The sequence below is a fragment of the Acanthochromis polyacanthus genome, chromosome 16 (assembly GCF_021347895.1).
Source record: "Acanthochromis polyacanthus isolate Apoly-LR-REF ecotype Palm Island chromosome 16, KAUST_Apoly_ChrSc, whole genome shotgun sequence".
Classification (NCBI taxonomy): domain Eukaryota; kingdom Metazoa; phylum Chordata; class Actinopteri; family Pomacentridae; genus Acanthochromis; species Acanthochromis polyacanthus.
In genome coordinates, this window is record NC_067128.1 from 8,386,475 (window position 1) to 8,407,282 (window position 20,808).

A 20,808-nucleotide genomic window follows, 5' to 3' on the forward strand; every position below is an offset into this window, starting at 1 on the left:
CACACGTGAACAATAGGTGACTAAACACAGCAGACAAAACAAAAGTCGACCCACTTTTATCTCCAGAGGTCGGCTAATTTTTAATTGTCATAATTAATCTTTCGCCAAATCCTGGTATGGTCGGATCTCAATGCACTTTAATGCTGCCACGTGTCGAGTTTATTAGCTGCCTGGTGCGAGCAGTTGCTGCCTCCGGCTAAAGATAGCCCCATTGTTTAGATCAGCCTTGACATATGTTGGAGCATGCTTGTTGAATGTTTGGTGGCTTTATTTCTGTCATGACTGTGAATACACAAGTCCTGCCGCTATCTGATTTGTCTGTGCTCCGTATCAGTGACAACAAATGACAATCACTGTTTTGGCTGTTTGCAGAAGATACTGTCATGTGATGACCTCAGCAGCTCTCTGTCCCAGCTAAAACTCCGCATCCCATTACCTCATAACTGTGATATGAAGGAGTGAGTTTAGGCGGGTGGCTCGGGTTGATGATTCAGCATTGGTCACATCCTTGTTGATCCAGGAACATCAGATAATGATGAGGCTGTGCTGACTTCAACAGTGGATGGACCTCACCCACATCTAGCCAGTGAAGACATGGAAATACCAGCCGAAGAAGTGTAAGGCTACTCCAGTCTGGCAGGATCAGAGGTCATGTCTATTGATAGACACTAGACTTAAATGTTCCATGTAGTGAAAATCCATTTTTATTGGGTTTGTGGCTATTTTAAACTTGCAGATGGAAAGTATAGGCTTTTAAAATATGAAAGTTTTCTTCAGCCATGCCTCAGTCACTCCCACAACTTGATAGCCTCCAAGCTTTACAAGCCAGTACAAATTTTACTCAACTGCAGCATATCGGCTAATAAACCAATAGTCGCGAAGCTCAAACTAAATGGAATCCTGCCCCGTTATTACTTGCAAGGTGAGCCATTCTGAATGAGCAACTGCCTTGTAGTCCACCAGGCTTATTTACCTTCTAGCGGTACTTCCAACTCAGCAAAGCACACCTAATATTCAGCTGTTGGCTTGTTACAAGAGTGAACATAAGAGTCTTCAAGCACCCCTAACATTTGAGGGGAGACTATCAATGGCAATGTCAACACAATAGGATAAATCCTTAGAGTTAGCACATTGCGCTGCTATTGTAGCTAACGTTACGCTTAGTTTTGAGCATACGCCTACAGATCAAAGCTCTGTGGAAATTGTCATGCAGGGATACACTCGGGTCATGCAAACTTAAGGACCAATTTGAAACCAATAAACAAGGACTAGATAAGTTCCAACTTCAGCTGCTGTTTACATCCGTTTCCTTCTCTCCTACACTCTGTGCTCACATATACTGCATTTTAAGACAGGTGAATTCTCAATGAAGCTCTTATTTATAAATTTTTCGGTTTCTGGTGTCAGACAACAAAACATGTATGATATTTCCAGTTTGTGACTCAGCACTATGGTAAAGCTGATTTTAAACCCTGATATGGTCTGACAATCTCACTATACACGAGGTAAAAACAAGAAAAAGAGAAAATTAGAAGCGATAGAAAGTCCAGGTCGTGTTCTTTGTTGGCTACCGTGCAGTCAGCTGTTTTGCTCCGTGCTGTCAGCCACTGGCACAGAGAGAGTCTCCTTCCTGAAGATGACATCAGTAGTAACAGCTCAGCTACTTTTAAAGGTACAGACATTGAAGCAGCCCATTTAGAACAAAACTGGTCATACAGTCATGGTGAAACCATATTTGTAGTACCGTATTTTGAGCTGAAAAATTGAAACATACATTTGATGTACATGTAAAACTTTCATTAATTTGCTAAAAAGGGACATAAATATGGGATCTATAACTGTGTTACAGTGAGGACTACTTAAAAAATCAATAAATTTTACAAATTTCTAAACATTATTGTCTGTAATTTATTAATGTTGCTTGTATGGAGGGGAGGACTTTGAATGCAGTAGTGGCACCACTTTTGAGGGAATGGTATGTGTAAGTAAGCAGTACAAACATGACTGATGGTTCAAGTACACTACCATGATTTAAAGAGTATACTGGACATGTGCTACAGTGTGAGGAGTGTGTCATGTCAGTGTAACAGCAGACACAAGTTGTTGCTGCTTGAACTAATTTGCACTTTTCTTTTCTTCATACGTAGAAAGGATGGATGTGTTTGGAACTTCCTCTTTACGCATATTTCAAACTGGGAGGTTTGTGATGTTTTCGCTGTTGAAGACATGAAACCTAGCGTGTGTCTGTGTGGGGTCTGAGAAGGAGCTCCACAACTGTGTGATTTTTCTCACTGATTGTTATGACCTCATACTGTCAACAGAGCATCTATTTCTGTCTCTGCATTTATGCTAATAATGACAACTGTGTGTGTGTGTGTGTGTGTGTGTGTGTGTGCGTGTGTGCGTGCGTGCGTGCGTGCGTGCGTGCGTGCGTGCGTGCGTGCGTGCGTGCGTGCGTGCGTGCGTGCGTGCGCGTGCGCGCATGCGCATGCGTGTGCGCATGCGTGTTTAAATAGCCAAAACAGCTGGGATTTTGGAGTTTAACTGATTGTTGTGGTGAAGTGAGTGATCACGTTAGGAGCCCATGCTGTGGCATTTCTCTGTATGTGTGTGTGTGTGTGCATACATTTGCATTCATGGGATGTGTGTTATCCATTAAAGTAAATCGGGAAAAAATCGTATGCTTTGCAGATGAATGTAGAGCAGGGGGCTGAGTGAGGCAGGATGAGGGGTTGAGCTGCTCCACTCTCTCCGTCTTGGAATGTGTTCCCAACCCTCACTGCCATGACTCTGGATGCTTTTGAACTGTCTCACCATCCAGCTATGTCTTAGTTTACATAGTATGCACCATGCTGTATACCTGTATTGTATTAAAGAAAACGGTTTTAGCACACAGACATAATCAATTTATACTCTTTCAGGCTGAGTGCTTTTTTAACACACAGTACACGATCCACACTGACTGGATGACTTGACATTGCTGGTTTGATTAACCATTCAAGTATAAAAAAGCTGAGCTGTATGAAGTTTGATTCTCATAACTCTTGAACTGTGTCTGCTTCCTATTCATACATTTACAGTCAGAGCTTCCTCACAGTTTTCCAGCAGTGACCTTCGATTAGCTGCAGGAGGGATTTTGGAGTAGATTTTTTTCAAGTTATTTTTTTGGTCATTTTTCAGCTTTATTTGACAGGTTAAGATGAGAGGCAGACAGGAAAGTAAAGGAGAAGAATGAGGGGGAAGACCTGAACCTCAGTTTTAGCACAGTAAATCATAAAAAAGGTTGAATTTTTTAAAACGAAAATTGGGAAAATCAGTATAATACTTTTCCATGTGCCCACAGGTGTTACCAACAATGCAAATGAAAGTAGTGGCTCTATATAGTATAATTTCATTACTAATTTTTAAAAAAAATATTTTGTTACCCTCTTATCTGCTCTGTGTACACACAGCCTGCAGTTCAGCCGAAAAGTTCTGCATTTTTGACACATGAATATTGGTTACAGACACCAACAACTTCTGACTTGCGCAGAGGGGCATGGAATTTTTAGTTTTTATAGAATCTGGTTACTGCAATCGGTTTGTTTTTGTGATTTTCTTTAAATAAGGCCGATTTGAAGCTTAGTTATGACTCATTTCCTCTGTGGAATGGTGTGCTACAGATGAGCAGTTCAAAAACTCGAATGATTCTTTCTCTTTTTGTGATTTCTTTCTATGATAAATGGTGTAATTTTGGGGATTTTTAGAAATAACATGCCTCTCAAACCTCATAGTTAAATCAGCAGGGATGCTTATACTGACGGAAAAGCCCAAATCCGAGGTGCCATGTTTTAATGGCTGCACCATTAAATGCAAGCTAAACGTTCAATGTGTCATGTGGATTGTTTAGTCAAACAAATGAATGGCTGTCTTGATTAAGATATTAAATTTAACACTTTGGGAAAATGGACAATAATGTAAACTGGATACAGTTTATATTTAATGGACTGAAACTTTCAAAACCACCCGTACGGTCACCACAGTCTCTCTATGTTGTAACTCTGTCAAAGTGGACACATGCACTCCCAGCTAAAACTAATAAAGTAATAGGGTAATTTGGATTTCTCACACTAGCATAAAAATGGAGCTGAGCCAGGAAAAGCCCTCAGTGCTGACCACCAGTCCCTTGGTAGAGTTCACATTACTGGTGCTAAACCTGGTCCATTTTGTATACATAAGACAAGACTGAGTGCGTTAATCATGCTTTCTGACATACAAATGCTCAGCCGTGCGAGCACAGGGACGTTCAGTTAGGTGGGCATTTAGAAAACCATTCATTCTCACAGTGTGAGGTCGAAGCGGTGCATTCATTTCAGGGAAGATAAACATGACTGTAATGCTTGAGCTTGGCTCCGCTCAGTAAGCCACTTACCCACATCTTTATTCTGCACCATCCTCATCCAAGCAATACACAATACTGAATTACTGAAGACTGCATTCAGTCGAGCACACACACACTTGAGGCCAATAAGCTGCTGTCAGCTGGATGCTGTTAGAGTGTTACGCTGGGGGTGGGAGGGAAAAGCAGAAGGGAGTGAGAGGAGGAATGCAATCTCAACACCTTCAGCTTCTGCCCTATTCACCTTGCATGTTATTCTGCAGGAATGCCATTAGCTAAGTGAAAAATGGTTGTGTCTGTGTGTGTCTGCATGCCTGTCTGTTTGGTGTCTGCATGGGGAGGCAGAGAAAAAGGGCCCAAAAACAGTAAAAAGCATTTTGTGAGTCTAAGTGTCCATAAACATTGATTTGAAGTTTGGAGGCTCGGCCCTTTTTGTGTGTATCAAGTGAATGTTGAGCCTTAACCGGTGCTTTAATGTAGTAGATTAAGTAGGCACTGGCTGTGTGCTGATTGAAACCAGACGCTTTCGCTCAGACTTCCTACACTCACATACACACGTATGCCAACACATTGTTTCAATGGACTTTTTTTTCCTCCAAAATGTGCAATATGTCCATTTAAGGGAAACATATTTCCCACAGAGTTGTGCATTTTGTCACCTAAGCAAATTTACATGTCTGAAACAAGCTCTGGATATCTTCAGCTGGGTCCCGTCTCTGACAAATGTGTCCACATTTTGTGTCATTGTTTCTCACACATGCTGCATGCACTTTTAATGGCACATATTAGCCAAAACTTGATCAAATTGCACATCATATTTGACTTCTGCTTCACTCAGAATAGAGTAAGCGACATTGAAATTATGTCTATAATTTATGTAAAAGGGGGTGGGATTAAATAAGTTCGCTTCTTCCCACTCCCTTTCAGGCACTCTATATGGGCTATGTAAGCACATGTATTACCTGTCCAGTTACTGTTGTGTAAATGATACCTGCATTGAAATCATGTTGTCTGAAAGTCATTGCCTGAAATAAACTATTAACTAACTAAGATGAGGGTCACCAAATTGGACAGCTTAAAGAGGACATCACTGAAAAGCTAGTTTAGACTAAGCTGTCTTCTTTTAGGGCCAAATTTCAGAGAGCTAAAGCAGACCGAGCCCTGAAACAATACCCAAAATATTTAGTCTCCAGCAGCCCCCCATGTGTACTCTTAAAGGCTAAAGTATGTTCAAATTATTGGCCGAGGTCTGATCTCATCTCAGATTTAGCGTGGTTTAATATTTCATTATATCCCCTCTGGCTTACAGGGCTTTGTCCCAACTGTGTTCTGCATTGGTCAGCACATGACCCACGAACACAGACACACACAGACGTGCACACACACACTCGGGCCTGCAGAGCCCAGTGAAAACAAAGCTGGGCTCTGCCAGTGTAAACACGGGTCATTGTTATGGGCACTCTTTTCCCGCCTCGTATCTTCGCTCCCCGTGGCGATGCAGAGCTCCGAGAGGTATGGCGCTGGCTCAGGTCCCATTTAGTGGAGTTATATTAAGAATTGCGATGGAATCATTTGCCCTGCGTTTATGTGACCATGTCATTATAATGCAGGCTGCAGAGTGTGATTTATGTGCTCGGTTTCGCTCCCTCGCACTCCTCTTTCTCTCTTTTGCTGGTTTAGTTTTAACTGCTTTGGCTCCTTAAGTGTGGTTTGTGGCCGTTTACTTCGAGAGGTTTTAGCTTTTCGTCAATTATTTTTAGAAGAGCAGCAGTCAATATACATATTCTGCTGGCTTCTGCCAACGAAGAAAGCCCATAGAAAAACATGGGAAACTGTGGGATGATGGATAGCCTGATACTACACAACTATGCTCCACTGTCTGTCTGTGTATGTGCCAGGTAATGGGTACATTTGTGTGTGAATGCATGTGCTTTAGTTTTTCTGTTAATGATACGTCCGGTTACTGTGAAAAAAATGTGTGCGAGAGCGTTTGTGTGTGTCATGTTATAGCGTCTCTCAGCTGTGACCCTGGGCCACATGTGCAGCCAATTAAGACCAATCAGAAAGCTGTAATCAGGGCGTGGCTTGGGGATGGTGGCAGCGTGGCAGTGGGGGAGTTGTGTCAGGCTGATGAAGAAGAACAGGGGTTAGCTGCCGGGCCAAATCCCATTTCTTAATTTTGTTGCCTTTCTTTTTTGCGTCCTCATGTTTATTTAGTTTAAGCTAGCCAGACCTGGATAAAATGGAGTTTCAAATTCTTGTTTTTTTTTTAGCCTATTTAGCTGACAGGTTGGTGTGGTTCGCCACATGAGATGATGCAATTTTAGGAAGGTTTTTAAATACCTTTGACCCAGTGAACCCCAAAACCTACCGACCATGTTGGAAGGAATTTCGTCTGGGTTTTTTTGTTGTTGTTGTTGTTGTTTTTTTAAAGACAGTCCTTTAGAGACTCATCTGTGGCATGCTGTTATATTAGGAAACCTAGTCAACGCTGAAGATCATGATGTTTCATGGGTCACTATATAATTGCATCACTTGTTGTAACATAGTTGACAGGTATCATAGTGGACATTTTTTCTCTTTTGAGGCCTAAAATCAACATGGCCGCCTATAACCAAACACCACATGGTATTTTTACAGAAAGATTCTTCGAAATATTATATACACAATTGAGTAAAATTGAAATTGAAAGTTATTTCTAAAGATCTTGTAGTAAACCTGTTGACATTCGATAAATCCACACTTGACTCACACACTACTTTATATCAAATAACTCAAAGCCTTGGAGTCTTTCCAGTCTTTTCTTCGGGAGGAAATGACATCATGTGGAGCAGGTCATGTGATCTGGAATTAACACACTTCCTTGAGAGGTGTTTTTGTAGTGGGTAACTTAGTTGAAAGTGATTTCTCGGACAGAGATACAATTTATTTTTCATATCAAATTTGATAAATTGCCATAAAAGAAATATCTGTCTTGATTATCTCACAAGAACACAATCAAAACTGTTTTTGAATAAGTTTCTTTTATTATTGTTTATTGACGTTTTACTGATATCAAGTCATTTTTATTAATAAGTCATTGTTTCCATAGTAAATAATTATAGAATTTGTGAAGACATGATCATAATGAACATAAAAAGCAAGTTGTTTTTTATTTTAATTCAGATGTATGCAAGATATGTCCCATGGACTTCAAAAAGCCCTCAGTTATATATTGGCACAAATGATTTTGTAATACATGTCTCGTTTAAAACTCACTGAAAATATACCATTTGATCTAATCGGATCTGTATAACATTCCTTGGCACAACTGTGAAGCATTTCATGTGTGACCAATAACCCTGTGATAAAAACTCAGGGACTTTTCAACTGAACTGCAGGCTGTGTTTACACATAGTATATAGAAGACAAACCAAATGTACAATCTAACTATCCAGTGCTAACTGAAAACATGTTGTATGAGTTTATTCCATTTTCATTTTTTGGTGAAATAAGTGATCAAATGAACTTAACTTCAGTTGTTTTTTTTCCCCGTTTTTCATGATTCATGGCAACATAACTTTGTCACACAGCACAGAAAACATTCATGAGTTCTCTCTACTTCTAACCACAGTAGTGCTGTTTCCGTGCAGGTGCAGAACTTCGTGCTGCAGTGAAAAATGAGCCCACATTGAGGGGAAATGTGACGGGAGCAGAAGATGCCCAGAAACTGTCTGGTTTTTAGAGCACCAGTGGTACCATATACACCTGACACTATGTTGTTATGGCTGCTCTCAGAATGCTGTAGCGATGAGAGGTTGTAATGAAGAGCAGATTGAAACAAAGACCAGAAATCATTTACTACTTCTGTTAGATCCAGGTCTGACATCAGTCGCCTGCCTGAACTGTTTGAAGTTTGTGAATTTCTTTGAACCAGCTTTGCTTATTGGGTCTCAAATTTTCTGCAGTTAAGATAGCATCAAAAACTTTTCTCTCTCATGTAGATTTAGCTCTTTATAGCTCACAGAATGTAAAATGGTATGCTAGTGGGCATCTTTGCAAAGCTGTAATACAGTGGAAGAAAATTGTGGTCATGAGGACACTACTCCAGTTTCAGCCCAGTTAAGCTAAAGAGTGATTTAGATCAGTTGGAGTTGTCACAATTAATTCAAACAAGTTTTACTTCGGGATTTGTCAAACATTGGCAATGAAGGAATTTGGAAATATGAATCTTTATCATTTTTTCTTTAGCTGAAAATGTCATTTTAATAAATACACCCCCTGTCAAAAGTTTTAGGACACTGTCTCATTCAAATAAAGTAGAACCTGTCCTACAACTTTTGACAGGGGGTGTATTTCATCATATGGATGTGATCAGGGCAGGACTCTGATCATACATGTAAAGTTTCAGGCAGATTGGAGCATGTTCAGGGCATTCACACAGCATTTGAAATTTCATGGTGAAGGATCAAAATTCCAGAGACCGCTACTGACACGCCCTTTGACTTTGGAAAAAGATTTTAATAACTTTGGATCATTAAGGCCTCCTGTATGTACTGGCCGAATTTGAGGTGAATTGGAGTTTCCCCCTAGAAGGAGTTCGCTCTAGAAAAAAATGAAAAATGGGCAAAATCTGACATTCAACGCAAAATAGCTCACTTCCTGTTGGGTTTGGAATGTGGCTGTCACTGACTTTTTTGTTCAGCCTGATGTGCTGCATATGTGTGCCAAATTTGGTAGATACACCCCCTGTCAAAAGCTGTAGGACAGGTTCTACTTTATTTGAATGAGAAAGTGTCCGACAACTTTTGACAGGGGGTTTACAGTGGAAAGGTTTCAAGTCTGTCAAATATCAATAGCCTTGATGTACCTTAGGCTGTGTGTAAATATGGATAAATCCTGCATGACACCACCCATAGGTTTGCTGAACAACAACTTTGAAGCTTACTATGGAGGTTCTGCCTGTTGTCATCTTTACTCCTAACTTTTGGCTAATTAAAAGATCAAAAAAAGAGATGAAGAGTGACAGGAGCTGAGGTAGGCGATGCAAACCTTGCTGAGACATGGACTGTCCTGTGATGGCATCCACCTGTCACTCATCAAGCCGCCCTAATTATGCAAAAATTTAAGCCTGAAAACGATCCAAACGTGTGAGTTAAATACAAATTCAACCCTGTAAAGTTGTCATGAACCGGGAAAATCGCTAAAAGACCAAAACCATTTCAGTATTTGGCTGTAAACATGTTTATTTCTGCTTTATAGTTGGACATTTTAGCATGAGGGTCTATGGGGATTGACTCAGTTTTGGAGCTTCAAGTGACCGTGTGAGGAAATGGAGGTTTCAGTAATTATCTGTTGGCTTTATTTTTCATCCACATGGTTGCCGCTTGGTTAGTACAGACACTGACCATTCCTACATTGGAAATTAATCAACGTTACTTAGGAATTAATGGTTAATCTTCTCAGAGGTTAATCCTTATTAACTGCAATTAGATACTTTACTTGACAATTTTGCAGCCAATTCTGCTATTCTGTGTTTTTCTTTTTTCTTTTCTTGTTTGGTGCCAATCACAGCATAAACTACAGCTGCTGCACATATAACTTAGTGTATGTGTTATATGTGCCTGTTTGCACAATTACAAGCTGTGAAGTATTCACTGTGCTCCAGTCCTATTTTTATCTCCAGACGTTTGCTTCTTCGCCTGAGGAGCACCAAATTCTGCAGGATTTTGCAAGATGCATGGAAAATCTTGATTTTATTGGCTTACGGGTTGAGTTTGATGTTAAAAAAAATCCCTGAAAAATACGAGGAAAACCATGCAAATTGGAGACAAGATGCAACGGTACCTAGCAAATTACCAAACTAAATGCACTGAGGAACTTTTGGTTTAGACGATGAAATTGCAACTTCATGTGTTTGGCCAGGGAGAATCCCTGTATCAACATTTTCTTTGAATCTGTAATGTCACTATTTAACTAAGGCAAACAAAGAAAGTCATAAAAATTATCTTTCAAAGAACTTCTTAGTGAAAACTTGTCAGTAGTAAAATGTGCCTGCACAATCTTTTCATCATTGCTTACAATTGGAAAAACCTTGTAATGTTTCCAGGCCATAAGTAGTATCCAGTGAAGGGGGGAGTGTGGTCTGCTCCGCTCCTTCCTTCCCTTTGATTGGCTCTTGGATCTCTGCCAAAATCTGTCTCTGGAAATTTGATCAGCATGTTTATTCGCTGGCCTTTAAACAAATGGTCCGTTTTTACCCCCAAGTCACATGTCACAATTTCACTATTAGTCTCACTGATGTCAGCAAAACCAGGCAGCAGATTTGTCTTCGTGGCCTGTTTGTTTGTCCGTAGCAGCGAAAATGCACAAGTGACAGACAGCCGGACAAACAGTCATCTGTTGAGCTGTAAACCACCGCCGATCTGACAGAGGCAGACAAACACAGTGACCGGAGCGTGGCCCGGCCTCCGAAACCACATGTGAGCGGGCAGGAATGTATGGCCCACTGCATTGTGGGTTTGTGTCTGGGGGGAAAGAGAGCAGACTCCCTGACTCACAGGACACTGTTAGGTTGGGGGTTGTGGAGGGACGAGGAGGTGGAAGCAGTTTAACTTTTGGGAATCGGCGTGCAAGGTCAGGAAGAGTGTGTGACTCATGGCTACGATGCCGTCTGCAACTGTGTCATTCAGAGCTCTTGGGTGTTTCGTCACAGTGTTTTTGCTTTCGCTTTAGCCTTAATGAAACGCACGAGGCATCAACACAGCTTCTAATCTCCATCAACAGAGTCTGCTGTCAAATATACATACCACACAGCTTTGTGAACTTGAAAGAGGAGATACAAAACACTTAAATGAATCGTTAAAGATTAAGTAAAAAAGCTTAGAAAAGGTGACAAAATACTTGAGATTTCTGACATGTAGGGAGACACAGATGCAAATATTGGGATAAATGAGAAACATTCATATCATTTTTCAAGCAAAAAGGCATAAATCTACTTATTTCGGCCAGCTGGTGAGACAGCCTCTGTTGGTGTGAATATAGGCAGCTGTGATTCCTTTAGGAGTTGGTAGAGACCAAAAACAGAACTAAAAGAGATTGAAAATGTTTATTAGGTGTCCAAAAACATTACTCCAAATGTTGCTGTGTGCATGCTGGCTTGTAGAAAGGAGCTAAAAGTTGGCTATATGAATTTCAAAATGTACATGTCAGTGTTGTGTTTGCAGCTTGTTTCTGCCGCTGGGATTTTATTAAACAAGAATCTTAAAATTTTGGGTTAAAAGCAGGATTTTTAGCCCTTATTGTCGCAAATTTGCAACATACCACTTTTATTTAGATTGCAGCTGAGATAGCGTATCCATTCCCCCAATGCCAGCTTGTGTATATTCAATACGTACCTCGGAACCTTTTGCAAGCACTGGTTTCTCATAGGACTGTTCGGAGCGGGACCTAATTATTATATCTGTTATTATTATATATCTCTTCTGTGTGTAATAAACAAATTAACAATCTCCACTTATTTTAGCAACAGCTGGAAAGCAAAAACACGCAAAAGTTGTTTTTTTTTTAATTTAATTGTAAATAAATTCAGGCGTCAAGGGGTTAATATTTGCACACAACACTGCTTTTAGTGACATATGTATGATAAATGCAAATATTATTGGCTCATTGATGTAGTTGATCTGTGCAGCGCTGTAACAGAAATGACTGTCAAGATAAAGCCATGTCTAATTATGCTCTGTCTCTTCTTTCATCCCCTCATCCCAACATTTCCCTCCTTTGCTCCACCTTTCCCTCTCTTTGAAGTTCCAAAGAAGTTGCTCCACGAGCAGGGCTCCAAACCCCCGGTGTACCACCCACCTCCCAGCGCCCATGACCCCAACATAGTGGGAGACAGCCCTCCTGAGGGGAGCTCAGTCAAAAGACCCGACAGTGTTCCAGGTGAGCACAACGACAAACACATAAGCTCTTATACATACAGACAGACGCTCACAGCCTCCCACTGAGAGCGGATGACACAGAACAGCCTCAAGGCCTCCCAGGAATCGAGAGTAACTGCAACTCAGGTCTCAAAGTCAGGGGATATATGTATGTATATAAAAAGCCAAGCAAGTTCAACCGTTTCCATGTGTGTCCGAGCAGAGCCACTTTAGACCGTTTATGATCGCCGGTCTTAAAAATATACGGCCTTCCAAGAAGCAACGATTGCACTATATGTAACCACAGTCTAAATCAGTTATAATGTCAAACTCCCACAGAGAGAAAGATGGAGCGAGAACAATGGAATGAAAGAATGAAAAAGAAGAGACGCCAGCGAGGAAGGAAACTCCAACAAAGCTGTATTCATGAGGGATGGTGGCCTGCATCCAGCACACTAATTACTCTGCTCAGCTACCGGCACTGTACTGATGAGGAGGATAGAGGAGTGAATGAGGAGTTAAGAGCGGGAGAGGACAGGAGATGTAGCGCTGACAGCTGACAGCGCATGAGTGGCTTCACTTCCTCGCTTTAGACTCTCCACCTACAGCTCAACCTGTTTCCAACTGTCTTGTCATAGCAGATACGCAGGAATATAGAAGTACAACAAGATGTGGATATGCGCGTCTTGTTCGTCTCACTTCATTTTCTCTCTGGTCAGCTTTGGCAGAAAGAAGTGATGGCGTGTGGAAACGTAGTTGATCTTTCTGCACGACCAGATTTTCATCACCAAGAAGCTCCAGGGAGTCGCTGCGTCCTGCCTAGAAATATTCAAGCATCCACTAACCACTAAAACCACTACCTGCCATTTTTTGCAGTTTTTTCTTGTCTAAAGAGGGTAGAAAATGTTGATAAATGAACTGATACAGATGTTGTAAAGCAGATTTTCTTACCTTTCGTACATATAGAGTACATGCTAGCCTCTGTTTCCAGTTGGCTACATGCCCCAGATTTACATTTTTCATACTGATGGGTAGGTTTATTAGTTTTTCCATATTACTAAGAAACCAAAGAGGATTTCCCAATATGTTGTTGTCCCGTCCTTAACGCTGTGATGCACAACATGGGTCAAGAGATCCCCATTTTCTGTTGAATATGGGTCACATTTGTCCCCATGTTGTGCATCACAGGGTTAAATTTCTTAATTAAAATGATGGTTTCTGTGTCCTTTATGTATTTTATCCACTTAAACTCTGATTTTTCTGCTTCTGTTTCTACTGAAGTTCAGTACAGAAATACATACACTCTATGTGTTTATGATCTTAGAAGTCTTAGTCTAAGTTTTCATCGGGACAGCATTATATCAAATTGAATTTTGAATTCAGTCTGACTTATTTGGTATCTTTACAAAGTTTTAGGTAAAACATTTTGAATTCAAATACAGAAATGTTCCCACCACAAAAGGTTCAAGTTGTAAACCACAAGATTTTGACTTTTTATTATGTCTTCGATTCCAAATGCTCATTTCTGTGGCATTTCTCTACAGCACTTCCCAGAGACTTTTTTTGTGTCTTCATTATTGTTCTGTATTTTTCCTGGAATGTCTATTGTTACCACACTTCTGGTTCTGAAATAGAACATATAAAGCAGTTTATATTACTCTGTTTGAGACGGAGTGTCGACCACAGTATTTATCACTGTTTAAATGCCGAAGTGATTAGATTATTAGCGACTGCACATGAATTCATCGTGTGCTGCTGCAGTTCCGTCATAATATATCTGGTGTTTTTTATTGACATTTTCGGTGGCTATTTTTGTTTGTGTTCGAAAAAAGAGATTGTGGTTGAATGTTAGCCGATGTACTCACCGCAGCAGTAGGTCCAGGTGGAAACATTTACCTCCTCAGTGAGCAATTCCAGTCTAAACTGCATTTATCAGATGAAGAGAGTCTGACGGACTTTGGAGACTCTGCAATTAGAGGTCATTGGTGTGTGTGACAGTTCACCAAAGCACACTTACCTTCACTGACGAAAAAAGTATCAAGCATGTAAATATGATTAGGCACCCGCACACACACAAATCCTCAGGTCACTGAGCTGAATGCTTGTGTTTATTTTGGCCCTCCGAGCTTTGAGGTTGTTTTTGCAGTGACGTATTGCTCTTTCGTGGAGCTACACTGGAAAAAAATGCCCCTCTCAAAATACGAAAAAAGAACTTATTTCAGGGAACTTTTACCGTGAAATAAGTGAAAAAAAAAATCTGCCAATAGAACAAGTGAAAAATGGCTTGGTAAAATTTCTTGAAATAAGATATGATATTTAGAATATTGGATCTTAGAATTACCTGGGAAGACTTATTTGAAGCTGTATTTTATCAGGATTGTCAAGCTTAGATGTCTTAACCCTCCTGTTTTCCTCATTAATGGCATGAAAAAAAAATTGTTGTCTGAAAAAAATTCAAAAATTGAGCAAAAAAATTCCCCATATTTATAAATATTTGCAAAATCTTCAGGAAGAAAATTCCTTGAAGGTTTCTCTTAAAAGTTTTATTCTTAAAAAAAAAAAAGTCTCCAAATTTGGCAAGAAATAAAAATAATTTTTTTTTTTTAAAAAATCTAAAAATTGTAAATATTTTCAAAAAATGAAGAAAAATCTTCTTAAAAATCCTTAAAATATCTAAAGTGATTCCATATTTATCAGGAAAACTTATGTTTTCTTTAAGAACATTTGGAGGAAAAAATCTACCAAAACCAGCAAATTTCACTGGATTTTGGTAGATTTTTTTCCCTGAATGTTCAAGAAATATCTTTTTAACATTTCGTTTTTTCCAACAAAAAATGTTCAAAAATTCCCGAGAAAATGTGGACATCAGAAGTTTCACTGTGAAAATATTTTTTTCCCCACATTTTTAAACTTTAAAACAGGTTGATTTTGACCCGCTGGACGACAGGAAGGTTAAAACAAGATCATTTTAAGATTGTTTGACTTAACGAGATATTTAAGATACATTGTCTTTAAACAAGTCCCTCCATCTTGCTGAAATGTCACTTGTTAAGTGAATTTATCTTAAATCAAGTGGGATGGGACATTTTGACTACGAATAAGACAAACAGACCTGGTAAGATTTGGAGTTTTTGCAGTGTAAAATTTAAATAATTGGATCGTCCCACCTGAACAACTCCTCCAGGTTAACTATAGGCGACTGTACTTAGAAAATAAGTAGGAATCAATGTTAATTAAACCACCATGCCCCTGTCTTTTCTCCCCCTCACACACTCTCTTGCATACACAACACAAGCCAGCATGTAAACACTGAAGGAAGTAGGAGCTGATGAAAAGCCATCCAGGAAACAGTCGTTCCCATCTATAAATAGAGCTTATTCTGGGATTTTGGGGAGCTTTTTGAAATGCTGCCAGAGTGCAAACTTTTTCCATGTGCTCTTAATGACCTGAGTCAGAATGAATGTGACAGAAGCGGATGTTGTGTTATCTTCTGAATCACACAGCTCCCTCTGAACATGTGTGTGTCTTGTGTGTGATGCATCCTTTTACAGAAGCACATCTCTCCAAGTCTCCTTAAAAAGCACCGACAGACTGGAGATGACTCAGTGTTCTGCTGGATGTTGTCACAATTCCTCAGAGACAATACAGGCTGGATTTACTGTAAATGCAGTGTCATAATCTGACTGTACATGAATTACTTACTACACTCATTGTGTGTCATCAGTTGTGGAACAACAGATCCTGATACGTGTTCATGTTCTGCATCCATTTGATGTTTATTAAAAACATCTGTATTGGCAGTCATTTGAATGCTTATTAGACTACATACTTTCATTTTAGAATACTCTGGTGTGTGCTGTTAAACCGAACTTGCTTCTGTCACTTTTCCCAGATAAGAAGAAGATCAGGGAGACAAACCCCAACGAAGAGAAGGCTTCAGGAAGTGGAAGAGGAGGCGGAGAACGCCCACTGCGACCGCCAGGCATGAACCCCGTCATCAACTCCACCTCTAGCACCAACATGGCCCTCATCAGCAACGCACTGGCAGCCTTCACTTACGTATCAGGTAGGAATACATTCATAAAAGCTGGTGAGACGTCACATCACACGCATAGCAAGATGCTGACAAGATGCTTCTGGGACATTTATCCTCACTGTCGGCTCATTTTTCACGGTTATTCACCTTTATGGAAACAGCGCAATCATTGTCTATACCAGACGTCTTTAGAAATAAATGACAAAAGTTGAATTTGTTGCATTTTTTATTTTTTAAAAGTTGAAAAAAATGAAATCGACATTTTGCCCACAGGTGTTGTGAGTACTTGGAGGGGAAAAGGTGCCTCCTCATACTATAGAGAATTTAGTACTTTTAGTGCATTTTTAATTTGTTCCCATATTTGTCTCCTATCTTTCCTACGTATACAACAACTGAGTTTATCTGTGAAGTCCCTCAGAGTCACAGCAGAGACATTAATGGCTTCACAGTGCAGAATATTTACTTGTTTTTGTTTTCTTTACAGGATCTGTTCATGCAAAGTGTTTATTCTTGGCAATTTTTAAAATGATACATGTAAAATAAAGTGGATGGAACGATTTTAAGTTGAGATTTGGTTAGGCTTTTTGGCAGAACACATGAATAGACAGGAAAAGGAAAGAAAATCTGATGTTTCTCTCTGCTTTTACTGTCTCTGGCTCTGAGAAATAGTGTAATTTTGGCTTTTTTCTTGAAAGACCACTTGCTTTTCAAACCCACCAACAGGTTTTGGTTCAGAGGGTTAAAGAAATGCAATTCCACTACAGGGATGAAGTTTCATGTTATCATTGCAATTAGTGAGCAGTGTCAGCTTGATGGCACCTTGGCCTGTGAATCAGTGGCAGTGGGATTGGAGTGCGTGGTTACATATGTGCTGCATGTGTGTGGCACACTTTTGTTTGGGTGAATTCCCCCCGATTCCTTTTTTTCCTGGGACTGAATGGTGGGTAAATGTGGGCCAGAGGAATGCAGATGCTAAACAGAGATAATGGCTACATGAACTACACACCGTCGGTCACCTGCTCCAAGCAGCTGCTAAAACAGACGCTTGAATACTTTGTGCCTTTCCTGTTTTATTCCCTCCTACTCTGCGTCTCAAATAAACACTTTATACGTAGTGAAATGTGTGTAATGTGTAACTGAGCTAAATGTAAGCACCCAGTTTGTGCAAATGCATTGAGTTTGGATGACTGTAACATGGGACTCCTGATTGAAGACAAGCAAGACTGACACAACCTGAATGAGCTGTAGGGGTAAAGGAGTGCTTGTATGCAAACAAGCACGGAAGACTTACAGTAATTGAGCCTGAAAATGACATGAGTTTGAACAAGGAGGTGCTTAGGTTCATTCAGTCATGAGGAAGGTGATATCTGATCACTTCCCTCAGAGAAGTCATAGGTGTCTTGATGGCCTCCCTCGCCAGTCTCTGTCTTGCATGATCACTCAGTTTTTGAGGATGATCTGCAGCAAGCAAAACAGCACGTGCCATATTTCTGCCATTGCTTAATCTTGGATTTAGCTGTACTCCAATGGATAATCGGAGTACTGGAAATTCTCTTGTATCATCTTCTGACTTCATCTTTTCAACAACTTTTCTGCAGAGTTGCTTGAAGTATTTTTTTCGTCTTGTTTTTTCACCAGTGACTGGACCTTCCAAATAAGTGAAAAGGTGTCTTTATAGTCACTTTAGACTCATTCATGACACTCAGATGATCTCCATTTCAGTAATTATGTGACTTCTAGTGCCAATAGACTGCACCTCTGTTGAATTCGGTGAATCACTTTAAAGGGGTTCACACTTGAAGCACTTATTTTATATTTTGTATGTTTAATTAATCTACATTACTTTGTAGAAATCTGTTTTCACTTTGGCATGAAAAAAATCATTTTTGGGGGTAAATTCCTGTCAAAAAAGTCAGCTTAAATCAGCCATGATTCTATGTCAAAACAACAATGTTAAAAAACTTCCAAGGTGGGTAAATACTGATGACACACCAAAGTCTTGTATGGATGGTATTACCTCGGTTCTTTCAATGGTCAAAGAAAACTCCTACTTAGAAGATCAGCTCAGTGTTGTCCAACTTAAGCTAGAGCTGGCAGACGTGCATTACTGAAGATGAGTGGAAGGAGAAGTTCACAAGAAGGAAGGGGTAGCAGAATTTGTCAGACATTATTACTGAGTCAAGAGACGAAGCCAGATTAGTGAGTCATCTGAGCTGTTCAGTCTGCAGCCAAGCTGAGTGGTGAAATATATCGCTGACTGAACCAGTTATGGAAAAACAAAAGAAACTCAGTACTTGTCAGAGAGATCCCATTAAATGTTTGACATGTTGTCTGTTAGATATCAACTAAATGTAACACTTCCCTCCCTTGTCCTCCTCCTCCGTCTCCTCTCTGACAGACCACCCAGAGAGAGCCGCACTATTCTTCGTCTGCGGAGTGTGTTTGGGCCTCTTCCTCACTCTCTTCGCCCTGGTGGTCCAGATCTCGTGTCGCACCGACTGCCAGCCCCGCCAGCGGCCTCCCGCCAAGAAACGAGCACGCCCCACAGACTCGTCCTCCGACTCCAGCGACTCTGACTCGGACTGGGACACCACCTCGGACCTGTCGGCGCGGAGGCACCGGCGCTTTGAACGCACGCTTAACATGAACGTGTTCACATCAGCGGAAGAGCTGGAACGAGCGCAGAGGCTCGAAGAAAGGGAGCGGATCATCCGAGAGATCTGGATGAACGGGCAACCGGACATCCCAGGGACACGGAGCCTCAATCGGTATTACTGAGAAACTGCTGAAGGGGCTTTTAAAAGAAGGCTTAATGACTTGAACAAAACTTAGGACGCACTTGGGTTGTAGGGGGACAGAGAAAAGGGCTTTGTAAGCAAGCAAGCATGCAAAAGCAGCTGTGGACAATGAGAGAAGGTATTGCAGACTTGGGAAGAAAGTCCTCCCTCTCTGCTGGTTTGCATATTCCTCCGGGCATCATAAGCTATCAGTAGGACAATAAGCTCCCACTCTGCTTGGCATGCTTGCCTCTTACCGCCGGAAGTGAGGGGTGATAGGCTGCACCGCCTTGCCCGTGACCTCAGTAGGCCTTTTTGAAGTGGAGATTTATTGGTTAGCTGCCTTAGACATACACAGGCCTGCAGAGACTACATGGTGACTGAAGGACCAAGGCCTCCGATGGGTCTGTTTCATGCAGCTGGAAGAGACTTTCTGCTCACTACCCTCCAGTATTCACGTGTGAACTTTAACAGAGGGGCAGTACAAAGCAAGCTGACGATGGGACAATGTAAGACAATCTTTCCACCTTGAATAATCATGCTGCCTTCTGAGCTTTATCAAACCAAAAGAATATTTTTGGGAAAATTCATCTCAACCCTTATGAAATATATTTTATAATATTTAATAGTTTATTGATGTTGTGTATTTTTTGTTCTCCAGTATGGTTTGTTATGAGATATTTTTATACTTGGCGAAGGTTGTCTGGCGCCTCAGGGATGCAATCCTAGTGTTTCTATGTTTGGTTGATGTATTTGCTTCCTAAGAAGGGGATCAGCCCATTTAAACAGCTACGTATGTCAGCATTTAAAGAAACGAATTAGAAATATCATATAAAGAGCCTCAAAGAGGTTTTCAGTGATTTAACCTTATTTTTGATACAGTATGTTTTAACTCACAGTGCAGTGCCTTTTCTAGTTCTTCAGTCGCTGTTGTCCAGATTGCAGCTGGTGTGTCTCAGTAACCGGTCAGATTATTTATTAATTGGAAATCCTAAATTTAGCTCATTACATATGTATTCACTTTTACTGTTGCTTTGCTGAAGTGGAGCATGCGTAAAGTCTGAATGTCTCTGTTAAACATTGCACTTATATCTTCCCAGATGTAAATGTACAGTACCAGATATGCAAATTTTGTACCAGTGATTTTGCTAGAGTTCTATTTTTCTGACCCTGCCTCATAAAAGATTGTGTGAATTTCAGGTCTTGTGCCAACCATGTCAAAGATATCAGTGCTGAACAGATGCTTATACTCACAGCCATCTGAAGAAGGAACCAGCACTGCAAAAAACAAAAATAATGTTCACAGTGGACATGTAACCTGCTCCTCTTAAGTCATGTTGCCAGTTTAATAATATAAGCTATTGTCAGTCCACTTCTGTTTGTGCTTCCCTGCATTCAAGCATAGAAATAATAATAGTTTTCATTTTAAAAAAGCTTGCTATTTTCCTGACTGAGAGTTTAACACAACAGGACATATTAGGGTCATGTTCATAAAGACCACAGCTCTTCATAGTTTCTTACAGAGACAGTTTTTGTGTTTAAATTTGAATGGGATTAAAACGTGCCAATAACTGGTAACATGAGACCAAAATATGATTCCTATGTTTGGAATAAACTGTGTTCAAAAATAAGGGGTCTTTTTTTAATGTCACTTCATGTATTTATTCTTGTAGTGTTTTTAGGCACTCTGAAAGAGAGACAACTTTAATCCTGATGAGA

At 40.3% G+C, this 20,808-nt stretch overlaps 1 protein-coding gene across 2 annotated transcripts in view; it reads left to right on the top strand.

Annotated features, from left to right (window-relative positions):
- Positions 1-20,720, top strand: part of LOC110948032 (protein eva-1 homolog A) — an 87,921-nt gene extending 67,201 nt beyond the window's left edge. For both annotated transcript variants that reach the window (XM_022189396.2, XM_022189398.2), the window contains 3 exons: positions 12,164-12,298; positions 16,169-16,342; positions 18,711-20,720. In XM_022189396.2, coding sequence (XP_022045088.1) covers positions 12,164-12,298; positions 16,169-16,342; positions 18,711-19,090 — 689 coding nt within the window. In that variant the 3' untranslated portion in view covers positions 19,091-20,720. The remainder of the gene's footprint in view (positions 1-12,163; positions 12,299-16,168; positions 16,343-18,710) is intronic.
- The last annotated feature ends 88 nt before the right edge of the window (positions 20,721-20,808 follow it).